The sequence below is a fragment of the Conger conger genome, chromosome 1, assembly GCF_963514075.1.
Source record: "Conger conger chromosome 1, fConCon1.1, whole genome shotgun sequence".
Lineage (NCBI taxonomy): Eukaryota > Metazoa > Chordata > Actinopteri > Anguilliformes > Congridae > Conger > Conger conger.
This window is the reverse complement of record NC_083760.1, coordinates 58,518,406-58,530,693: the sequence shown is the minus strand read 5'-3', so window position 1 is coordinate 58,530,693 and position 12,288 is coordinate 58,518,406. Positions and strand designations below refer to the sequence as shown.

At 42.6% G+C, this 12,288-nt stretch overlaps 1 protein-coding gene across 3 annotated transcripts; it reads left to right on the top strand.

The window, feature by feature from the left end:
- The first annotated feature begins 2,478 nt into the window (after window positions 1-2,478).
- Window positions 2,479-11,120, top strand: lyplal1 (lysophospholipase like 1). 3 transcript variants are annotated; one of them, XM_061258026.1, is made up of 5 exons: window positions 2,479-2,617; window positions 3,408-3,507; window positions 5,328-5,497; window positions 7,527-7,642; window positions 9,739-11,120. In XM_061258026.1, exons 1-5 carry the CDS (start codon window positions 2,512-2,514, stop codon window positions 9,979-9,981), a joined length of 735 nt encoding a protein of 244 aa, XP_061114010.1. In that variant the 5' UTR covers window positions 2,479-2,511; the 3' UTR covers window positions 9,982-11,120. The 3 variants fall into 3 exon arrangements, with proteins under 3 accessions (XP_061114010.1, XP_061114019.1, XP_061114027.1); XM_061258035.1 differs by lacking the exon at window positions 2,479-2,617 and adding an exon at window positions 2,707-2,981; XM_061258043.1 differs by lacking the exon at window positions 2,479-2,617 and adding an exon at window positions 3,001-3,086.
- Window positions 11,121-12,288: the final 1,168 nt, after the last annotated feature.

Here is a 12,288-nt window from a genome sequence, read left to right as displayed (position 1 = left end):
GCCTCCCATATCCCCACCCACCCATGCCTCAGAAGTGAGTACAAAAATGTATTGACTCCCCCACCCCTAACCACAACCCACCCTCCACACACAAGCAGACACACACACGCAAGCATACACACGCAAGCACGCACACGCACACACACGCGCGCACACACCGGCACACAGTCCCCTCTCTGTTCTCGGAGCATTTCCTGAGCTCCCTGCTTTTCAATGCTTCACTGAGTCTGGCTCTGTTTGGGACGGACTGCTCTCCTCCTGCCTGCAGTCATGGCCCCTGTTCCTTTGCACTCGTCTCCAAAACTCTTAGCAGCACAGGTCCCCACTCTCACAGGTGCTAACCTGCACAGCTCTCCTTGTGTGAAGTGCAGTGTGTGGAGCTGCAGGCAGCACAATAACACGACTGTAGCCAACTGTGGCACTTCATCCCTCACAAACCACTGTACAAAAGTACCACAGAGAAAAACAATCATTGGATAGGTCTATTAAAGATGCGAACAATGCAAGTTCCAACAAAAAATGTAAAATTGCATAACCAAAGCATTACATCAGTATATTTGAACACTTTCACTGTGTTCTTTCAGTCAATCCAATCCACCTACACAGCTATTGGTGACATTGGTGAATTATTTATTTAAACTGAAGTTATTGGTGCAGTTACAGCATTATATTACATTATTGGCATTTGGCAGATGCTCTTACCAGAGCGACGTACAGTTGACCAGACTAAGCAGGAGACAATCCTGGAGCAATGCAGGGTTAAGGGCCTTGCTCAAGGGCCCAACGGCTGGGCGGATCTTATTGTGGCTACACCGGGATTAGAACCACCGACCTTGCATGTCCCAGTCATTTACCTTAACCACTATGCTACAGGCCACCCTTTGGCTAAAAGCATACGCTACTGCAGGTTGTGACTGGTAATAGATATTTTTTTCACAACCTTTGATTAATTTGTGTATTCACACATGACAGGTTGAACAGATTAAAGTGAAAACTAAGCATATCATATTTTTGCTGAACCAAACTTTTTATTATTTTTATTATTTTTTTAAACATATTTTCTAAAACACAGTTCAACTAGCAGGAGTATGACCATAAGTACTTACTGTTCAGAAAACATTCACCCCTCTTTCCCCGTAATGGAAACCTTTTTCACACTGGAAAACGCACAGTGGTGTTATTGTTGATTTACTGGCCCTTGGATGTCAGCTGCTTCTCTAGCAACTGATCAGCCAATCAGGGTGGGTCAGGAGCTGCAGGGGGTTGGAAACACAGAAAGTAAGGGAAGGGGGGTCCGGGATTTGGAGAGTACTTTACAGGTATGAGATGAAAGGACGTTCTAATCAGATAAATTGTTGATTTGAAAGTTTATGTTTTGAGTTAACGGTGACTGAATCGGTATCTTAAAAGACAGATTATTTTTAAAGGTCTCTACAGAGTTTTATTTCCATCTTTTTTTCTTCTTTTTTTTACCAGAGTGTGCTTCTAATTTTCTTAGAAAAACAAAAGAATAGAGAATGTCAGTCCACATCAAAAGAAAACCAGAAAATAAATTTGCACTGCCAGAAATTCTTTGGCCTGATACATACATTCTTTAAGACCCAACATCTTGGCAAGTCTGCAGGTATATGCGGCTCTGGATTAGAAGCGCGATGAGAAAAGTTCCACATTCTAAAGCAAAGCAGTCACCTCTGCTTAGTTGGCGGTATCGTCTTCTCATCTCTCCCATTTCTGCGGTGAGATTTACAGGCCGGCCACGCTTTCATCTCCACGGAGCTGTGTGGTGCCGTGCCAGGCTGGCTGCAGGAGCCTTTAATGTTTATCCAGAGAGCTGGAAAGAGGACGGGGTCAGAGCCACTAGTGGAGGTGACTGCCCGGCCTCACCCCTATAGCATGGAACTCACTAGGGCATGTCTTGTCATGACCACTCTACCGCCATTAGGTGTGCTCGGAGAACAAGGGTGAACAAGCAGGGCCATATATGTTTCTATTCCTTTTCTTGTTTCCAGTGCATATCACTTGCCCAATTAGTTATGTGACAGTGTTTTTGTGTCCCTGTGTGAAATGAGTCAGCATTGACATTCCGCTAACTGGCTAAGTGAGTCAGTAACAAAACCCGCTGACACACTAGCCTTCAGGGAGCACGCGGTAGAGGGCATCATCACAATTTGAGATGCTACTATATCTTGCTACTATTTCTTATTAGACTCCAGACAGAATTTTTAACTGTGGACTCATTTCCACCATAAAAATGTGCATAAAAACTGGTTTTTCAAATGCTTGTGATGAGTGAGTTGCAAATAATAGGTCAGATAAAAATATTCATATTAAAAAGGATATAGCCCTTTTGATTTGAATATAACTGTATAATGTATTTCTGCATGTTGTTCAAGTTCAAATACAGTTTTGACTTCAAGTTGTACTTTAGGTGGCGTATCATCCCATGTTTAGTCTGGTAAATGTAGAGCAGCTGTTTCCGGGTTATAGTTATGGCTAACTGCGGGCTAGTGAATGGTCGTAGTACTGTTAGCGATGGCTATGGCTCAGAAACTGCATAGGTGTGCTGTGTCTCAAACTGGAAAACACTCTGCGTCCGTTATCTTCTTGCACGGCTCAGGTGCCTAACTTGACGATTATTTTCAGTTCTTTGTGGAATTGTGTGGAGTCGGATGCATTTGTCTTTGCAAGCATCCGGTGGTAGGCTGGCTAATACCAAGCCAGCTACATGCGACTGGATTTAATTGTCCGAGACTTTCACAACTAACACACGAAATCAAACATCTGCTAACCAGAAATGATCTGTCACGATAAACGGACTACGTTTCATGGCATTTTGTTATTTAAAAGCTTTAAGTTCCTTGATGGGTTGTGCGTTTTGTAACCTGTAGCTAACAGTGAGACAGAAAGCTAATGTTACGTATTACATTGGCACGTCGGACACTCATCCTAAAACGTTTAATGAGCCTCATTGTTTACAGAAGGTTATAATCTTAAAAGTTGTATTCTAGAATCGATGTAAAGCCACCATCGGCTAGATAGTCCTATCAGTTCCTCGGTAGTCCCGACAGTGCGTCTTTTAGCTGCAAGTGGGTCTGCACTGTCCCTTCTGTTCTTTTAGATTGAACAAGGTCATAACTTTACACGTAAATGGAAAAGGAATAATTTATCTTTTACAATCAGTGGAGTAGACTACCTACATAGAATTGTTGAATTGCTTGAACTACTCACCACACTTTGTCATAATGGAATGTTTGAAAAATGCGTTAATTAGGCTACTACGTTTTTTTGTTTTTTTACAGATACGTCCACCCATATTTCTACACATGATGTTGTTACATAGTGTTTTTGCAGGTACAGTAAATCGTGTCCATGTGAAGATTTTTCATTTTTCGTTATTTCTTTTATAGGAGACACAGGACAGGGAATGCGCACATGGGTCCGGGAGGCCCTGACACAAGATTTGGCTTTCACCCACATTAGAGTCATCTACCCCACCGCCCCAATGAGGTACAACAATATATATAATAAATAATAATTAAGCGTTATGGAACGAGAACCCGTGGTATACGATATACCACAGGTTCGAGTTCCATAACGCTTTTATACAACGGTTACCACATAAGTTTTCACAAAATAAAGACAAGACAAACTTTAAATGAATGTATTTTTAATGGAACTTTGTTTTGTGTAAATGTATTCTTCCGCTGAACAGTAGTTTATTGGTTGCCAAACAATGGTTTTGCTAAGGTTAGTATCCCCACTGCACTAGTTAAGCAACGGTACTGACGTTAGCTACTTGCAATAATGTATCCCCATTGCACTAACGTTAGCTAGCTTGCTTGCTTGCTTACGTTACACCTGACGACACAGGCACACAAGTAATTTATCTTTGTTGTAGACGTTTATCTGGACACTGTCAGATAACGTGCAGTTATTGAAATAACTCATAGCGTCTTTATGACAGAGTCTTGCTCGTATTTCGATCCGAAGATGTTGCCTTAGTTGTTATTTTCTTCGTTCCTACTCCTTTCCAAATCCCCGAGAAGGTCAAAGAACACTTTAAAATCAATCATTGTGTTTTACTTTGTTAACGTTAGGGTACTTGCAGCGAAATTATTATAATGTTAATTTCGGTGACAAAGTAGATAAGTCATCTACAAACGCGGAGTAATATTACAAGATGTGTGAACATTCCATTTAGCCGTGCATATATCATGGATATTGGCACGGCTGGAACGCAAACTGACCAACAGAGAAAAAGGACTGGACCTGTTGGATCTGTTGTATACTACTACTACTACTACTAATGATATATGAAATATAAGAAGCATATAATCATGACAGACAGTGAATTATGTGCATATGGCCCTGTAACATTTATACAATGGGGGTTGCATATAAAATATCATTATTGTCCATTTGCCTCCGTGTTAGACAGTCCAGGTACCTGCACAATGCATGGGAACCTTGCAATTGCAATAAATCTGAACAAATATTGGGGACTGATTGTGGAGATGTGAGGTTTCTGGAGGCTTTGCCCTCTGTTTCCTGTGTGGACTCCTCCATGTAGTCTCCATGCCCTCAGTTCTTACATTGGCCTTTGACACCTCACTGTCCCTCAGATCCCATAGTGACCTGTGACCCCTGCATATCTGTCCTCAGTTCTCACAGTGACCTCTGACACTGGATTCCCTGCCCTTAATTCTCATACTGACCCCAGTCTCCCTTTTGGCCTCAATTTGTATGCTGACCCCTGTCTGTGTACCTTGGTTTACACATTGTCCCTGTTGAGCCTGGTCTCACACTAATTCGACGACAGGTGACCGATTGTTCTGACCACTGAATTCGGCCTCTTGAGTTCCGAAATCTGAACATCCGCCCCTAGTGCCTGAAATTAACAGTACGTTAACCAAAACTGAGGCACTCCAACTCATGCATTGCAACTGTTTTCTGTCTCTGTGCTCAATTAATATTGTTAATGTTACATCGTAACCCTAACCCTAACCATAACCTCAATTTTACCGTTTGGCCACGGATTACGTGTAAATACATCTATAGTTTAATATATCTGTTCATATTTATATCTATTATATTTCTTACCGTCGCTTTTTGCCGTTTGCCGAAGGATTATGTGTAAATACATCTATTTAATATATCTGTTCGTATTTTATATCTATTATGTTTCTCCTTGCAATTGCAGAATGTCGTAGTGGGGTGGCACTTATCGAGGATTTCCAGGGCACTGTTCCTCATCTCTGTCTGTGTGTTCAGTTCTCTTTATAATCTCCCCTTCTTATCGCCCTGCTTTGTTCCCCCTGTAATTCCAGACCCTACACACCTATGAGGGGCTCGCTGTCGCAGGTGTGGTTTGACCGGCAGAAGATCTCGCCTCACTGTGCAGAGCATTTGGAGTCCATAGACTCCATGTGCAGCCTGCTGGGCAGTGTCATAAAGGAGGAGGTCAGAGCAGGTGTCCCCAAACACAGGATGGTTATTGGTAGGTTGACTTCATCCTCACATCTCTCTCAACCCTTTCACCCTCTTTTTCTCTCCCTCCTTTCCTCCCTCCATTCTTTTGAGCCTCAACTTTGTTGTCTCTGCTTTATCTGTCAAAAGGATATAGAATGAGGAATGCGATTCAAGTTTTCTCCTCTTTTATGCTCTGCCAAAAGTGAACTAAAAACAATTTCTGGACAGTTGTTTCGGGTTGTGTAAGGCCAATAATACATTAGGCTAAAAGGATTGTTGATCTGACTGGAACACTGCAGGAAAGAAAGATATGTTCAGGGTGAATCGGTCACAAATAAACAATTACATAGTCATAGTAAAGCTGTAAAAGCCAGCCAAATGATGAATTAGGTGAAATAAATGGTTGGATGGTTATTGCTATAACTATTGTATGAGTGTGTGTGTGTGTGTGTGTACAATACAATGTATACAATATGCACTGTATATATTTATATATAATAGAGAGAGATGTCGTGAGTAAAAACAAAAAAACAAAAAAAACTTGTTTTGAATGAAAGCCTGCGTGTAGGACAGAAAGCCCCTGAGCTCAGAGCCAGAGAAACTGATTCAGAAAACATATGTTCCTGTGAGACTGCTGAAATATTATCTTCCTAAATCATAACATTTTGTCATTAACTATAAATACTCATTGAATTCACTGCACAGCCTGAGCTCTCAGGCTGAGAGACCGATAGGCTATGGAATTTTCCACGGAAAATGTTCCTGAGAAGGCTACTGTGTTTGTTTTTTGCTCATATATTTGTTGTATTTAATGTGAAAGAGAGTGGAGAGGAGATATCAAACACATACACGAACACACGGCACTTGCAAACTCACTTGTAAGCCCACTCACTCATACACACACACATTTCTCAAATACAAATCCCACTAATGAGTTTATGGTCTAAGAGGGTGGGTGGAGCGTGTGAGCTCAGTCTGTTTTCACTCTTGGAAGTACTTGCTCCTGACCAGCTAGTGTGTCCAGATGTGCTGCATGCTGGGTTTAGCTTGGCTGTATGAGGAGGTGCTTTTCCAGTCTCCATCCAACTCTGATGATGTAGAACTGAGGATCAGCTATATCTCTTTTTTTCGTGGTGGTTCATGCTCTGTCAATTTTAGGGTCTTTGAATAAGCTTTCAAATATTCTTCATATAGCTGTTGTCGTGCCATTCGAGTATTTATTGTAGACATTATCGTGTGAACAGCTGTTTGCTTTTCAGATATGGATTGATAAGAATGTTACAGCCCTAGGGTTAACTGCAAGTCAGCTAACCAAAATCCAAATCTGGCTCTGGTTTTCCTTTCTCCCTGGTAATTAGCTGAACAATTAGTTCTACTGATTGGTCAGACTGTCTTCACACCTGACCGGCAGTCCTCAGACCTCAAGGGACGTGATTTGATGATCCCTGCTCTAGAGCCATTGTCACTTAGCAAAGTCTCTCCCAAACTTGAGAGCCTTGGTCCCTTGGCACAGACTCTCCCTAACATGAGAGTGCTCGTCTTTGAGCCAAATCTCTCCCCAACACCACAGCCCTGGGGCTCTTTCCAATTGCTTATTTTCTTGCTTGCTTCATTTCCTTGCCTTCCTTTCCTTGCTCTTAGCCTCCTACCTATTGGAGGACACAAGGAAAGGAAGGAAGGAAATTACACAAGGCACATCAACTACAGACATGGTAAATGGGGAGAGGTGGATCCACAGGTCGATCATTTATACCTCATTTTGTATTTATACTCCCACAAAAAATGTACTCATGTGTCCTTGCTCAAGCAGGGGGAGACTACGGGCCCCTTTGTGGAGAATTTATTGGGTTCCAATGTTTTTAAAAATTCCGGGCCTTGATTGATTTTCAGGTCAATCGAGGACAGATGACACTTACCAACACTAGAGCCTCTGTCAAAATATTTGTCCAAATCTCTGTCTAGCACCTGAGTCAGTACATACAAGGTGGACCCAAGTCATTGTGTTTGGGTTGAAGCAGATTAAGCAAAAATGAATGCTTTCTTGTCTCCCTTTCAAGGAGGTTTCTCAATGGGTGGGGCCATGGCTCTGCACTTGGCCTACAGGAACCACCCTGAAGTGGCAGGAGTCTTTGCTCTTTCCAGCTTCCTCAACAAGGGCTCGGTCGTCTACCAGGTAACTCACACCTTCTACATATAGCACACTTACTGTGTAGTAAACTAGTGTACCAGGTACAGCACACCTACTCCTGAGTCCAGGTCCTACCTACACCAGTAAAGCAGGTTTTCTCGCGCATATACCTGTTCAGCAGCTCACGTAACATAGGTAAATCTATACAACAAATCAGAATGTAAACAGAGGTTGGCCACTTCCGGATGGCACTCAGTGGTGGAACGAAGTAACGTTACTTCAAAATCTACTGAACCAGAGCTGTGTAGAAACAGTTAGCTAGTTAACTAGGCCAAAATCATGTTGTGTTTGGGGCTGTAATGGCAAGTGTAATCAGGCACACAGTGGATTGGGCTTTGTGCGATTCCCCTCTTTAAATTCTGTATCGACCTAACAGTACCTGTTGATTCAGAGACTTAAAAGGGAGGATAACCCAGGTCCTAGAGTCTGTTTACAGGGCCGTCTCGTTTCTACTAAACTGGGCACAGGCTGGCAACCAAGGACGCATGACCGGGTTTGCGGAGGACACTTTCTTGATTGTATTGCTCATGTCCTTCACAAACGTTGTTGGCAGCTAACGTTAGCTAATAAACACAACTCTCATTGGCGGCCATATAGAGAAACACTGGGATGATAAAATTGAAACAAATATGAAACAATGAAACGTTAAATCTGACCTTGGTTGTTGTAAAACTAGTTAGCTAGCTAGCTAGTTTGCACTGGTTATTCATGTTACTGATGTTGGCTAGCTAATGTTAGCTACAACGTTATGGGGGTGCTAACAGCTAACGTTATTGTTACATTAGCTAGCTAGACCACATCGTATAAATCAGATAAATAAAACAATTTTGTTTGGTTTTCACAAATTCTTTTTATATTCCAACATTGACTTGGTTAAATGACACGGAAAACACTGCCTGCTATTCACATTCCTCAGCATCAGTAGGCAGCAGAGCCATCTACCTGCATGTTCTTTGCTTTTGTGACGTCACACTAATTTGTCATATAGACAGTTGCAAATATATGTGACCTAACCTTCCAGGGTGGTGTATATTTGCCTGCAGTTAGTGGGATTGTCCTTGTGTCATTGTCAAGAATGACTCTTCTTCTTGATCAGGGATGAGAATTGTTTTCAAAAGCTGAAATCATACAGGCAAAGTATATACCTGCAAAGCAGTAAAACATACATACATAGATGTGAAGCAGGTAACGCACATACAAATATCTGTGAAGTATGTGACTTGTGCAAACACTTGTCAAGTAGATAGTTCACAAATGTGTAACCGACAAAGTAAAGGAAATACCGACCATATTGTCCCTCTCACTGAGATATCATCTTGTTATTACCTCTTCAAGTAATGTAGGCGGCTAGAGCTGCCCAGCATTTTCATACAGAAAAGTGAGCATGCTGAGATGTAATTACTTCAGTTATTTAAGCATGTAACATTTCAGCATGCTCATGGTTTGTATAAAAAGGCTGGTCCCTTTACTCATTATTGAAAGCATACTTTGTATCCCTTATTTATTAAACTGTTTGCTTTTTTGGCAGCTACCTCACCTGTATATATATATGTGTGTGTGTATATATATATATATATATATATATATACATACCTCATCTGCATGTATAAATATACCTCACCTGTATGTATAAATATACCTCACCTGCATGTATAAATACACCTCACCTGCATGTATAAATATCTGCGAAGCAGGTAACTCACACATGGACCAGGTGACTGTATGTGTAATGTAATGCGTGGCGGACCGTGTAGAGTCTGAATGAGTGTCTCCACTGAGTGCCTACCACTGTCAGGACAGCAGAATCCCTCCCCCTATTTCGACGCAGACTAAAAACACACCTTTTCAAACTGTACCTTAGTCCTACCTCCTGATTCCCCCCCCCCCTTCTGATATCCCTATCCCTCTTGTCCAAAAAAAAGAAAAGAAAAAGAAATTGCACTTATGATGACTGTATGTTTAGAACAGCACTTCATGTATATTTTACTAGTTATGGATGCGATGCTTTAACTTGTGGAAGAACCTATGCACTTGTAAGTCGCTTTGGATTAAAAGCGTCTGCCAAATGTCCTTCCTGCCAGGCGATACAGGCCAGGAGGGGGCAGTCTCTACCAGAGCTGTTCCAGTGCCATGGAACAGCTGACGAGCTGGTGCTCCACGACTGGGGAGAGGAGACTGGAGCACTCCTGAGGGAGGCAGGGTTGGCCACCTCTTTTCACTCCATCCCTGGTCTGTACCACGAGTTGTGCCGCGTGGAGCTAGACAGCTTGCGATCCTGGATCCTGAAGAAGCTTCCTCCGGATAGCCCCTCTCACGGACAGTGAGACCCCTGTACGCTCAAGGGTTATAAGAAAAAAGCACTGCCGATCCGTGCCCCCTGATCGTGGGCCTTAGTCATGGAGGACTTGCTAATTTACTGCACTGGGACGAGAACACTTGGAGCCAAGGGAGGACTACTACAGTACAGAATATTGTGAGCATAACACAAGGGTGTACTTATGCTTGACACTGTATTGTAACACCAAATTATGTACCAGAGAACTTATTTCTGAAAAGGACATTTGCATACATTGGTACTACACTAAGGTGAGGTATTAAGAATCACTTCTCCATCACAAGTAACAGTGGGACCCGTTTTTAATTTGGTGTCATTTCTTTCCTCCATGTACAGTGTCATTAAATGTCCTGAAGCTACATTCACCAAGCACTTTATTGGGTGTTTACTAGACTTATATTTTAGACTTCTACTGCAGTAGCCTATCCACTTAGAGTTATGATGCGTTGTGTGTTCAGAGATGCTCTTCTGCATACCACTGTTGTAATGTGTGGTTATTTGTGTTACTGTCACCTTCATGTCAGCTTTGACCAGTCTGGCTATTCTCCTCTGACGTCTCTCATTAGCAAGACATTTCTATCTGCGGAACTGCTGCTCTCTGTATTTTTTGGTTTGTTTTTGTACTATTCTTTGCAAACTCTAGAGACTAGTGTGCATGAAAACCAGCAATTTCTGAGATACTCAAACCACCCTGTCTGCCACCAACAATCATTCCACAGTCAAAGTCACTTAGATAATATGTTTTTCCCCATTCTGATGGTTGATGTGAACATTAACTGAAGCTCCTGACCCGTATCTACATGATTGTAAGCATTGCACTGCTGCCACACAATTGGTTGATTAGATAATATGGTCGGTGTAATAAAGTAAAGATATTCCCAATAAAGTGTTCGGTGAGTGTATGTTTCATAGTTTTCCAGTCTTATATCAAACCAGAACTGAACAGACACTCAACAACTTTCCTGGGCCTGTCTGTCTTCAAGATGTAAAATATCATTACTGCAGGAGCCTATTAGTCATTCAGAAAGCCAGCAAACAAGGACCTCCACTGTTTCTTAGCACAGAGAAAGTAATTTTAGACTGTAGTCTAAAACAAGCAGAAAAATAAACGAAATTCTGTCATTTTAATTTGATTATGGCCAACATTATTTTGAATAAGAACACAACTGTCAACCTACTTTCTCACCACACAAACAATCTAATAGTGTTGCAGAATGATGTCATTTTTTAAAACCGATCCTCACAGATGGATCTCATAGAGTTTGCCTTTGAAGTACACAGCTGTATACTGATTTAGAGCATGGTGCATGACATACGGCTGTACTCAGTAACCCCCCAATACTTGCACTTGTTCCTCCTCTCACTCATACTCTCTCACACACAAACACACACACACATTATGAGAGGGGGTGGTGTTCTGAGTTCTTTCAGCGTCAGGAGAGTCAGGGGTGGGAAGGTGAGGGTGGAAGAGTCCCAGCCAAAGTAAATAGGCTGAGTTGACAGTTACACTTTGGCCCTGAACGTTGATCTCTCCCAACACTGTGTGAAAGAATGCTACTGTAGAACAGCCGGCAGCTCCACAGCACACTGACTGGCATTCTCCTTTCCCTCCAGCTGCACTGCCCTCTACAGCAGCCTTTTTTCCCCATCTCCCCCATTCTCCTCTTCCTCCACATCTCGCCCATCCTTTTCTCTATACACCTTCCCATTCCCCTCTCCTTCTGCACCTCCTTCACCCCATCTTCCTTTGTACTCCACAGCCTCCTCTCCTCCAAAGAGACTGAGTAACAATGTATTTTACAGTGTGAATTTGGTTGTCCTGGGACTAAGTGTTTAACAGTTGAACCAAAGTCCCCTCTGAAATTCCCAGAGGACGAAATAACAGAAATCTGAACTTAAAAAACGGCCACCTTTAAGATTCTCCCTCTCACTATCATTCACTGGGGGACAGTTACAGTTGAGTGTGAGAATTTTATGAATGCTTCCTCTCTTTAATTGGAGACAGCAGTTTGAAGCAGCCACCTTCTGTCTCCTCAGATACTGATCTGCTTAGCAGTGCAGGTCTCAGATGGAAGGAATGTTTCTCTGTAAAAGCAGCGAAGCTGGCACAGGCTGCCCATTTCCATACGCACTTCCTCCAGATGGCCCGGACAGGCTCGCTCCCAGACACGCCGGAGCGACTGCCGCACGGAGACCACACCCATCTGTCTCTAAGGTGCGCGGACACAGAGTCCTTCTGCCCGCGCCTGACTGTACGTCGAGGCCGTGCCCTTGTCAAGTGCCAAGACCACGCCCA

Coding starts and splice junctions, on each gene's coding strand:
- lyplal1 (XM_061258026.1), top strand. CDS start 2,512: ATGGTCGTAGTACTGTTAGCGATGGCTATGGCTCAGAAACTGCATAGG. Junction 3,508..5,327: donor TACCCCACCGCCCCAATGAG/GTACAACAATAT, acceptor CTGTAATTCCAG/ACCCTACACACCTATGAGGG. Junction 7,643..9,738: donor AGGGCTCGGTCGTCTACCAG/GTAACTCACACC, acceptor CCTTCCTGCCAG/GCGATACAGGCCAGGAGGGG.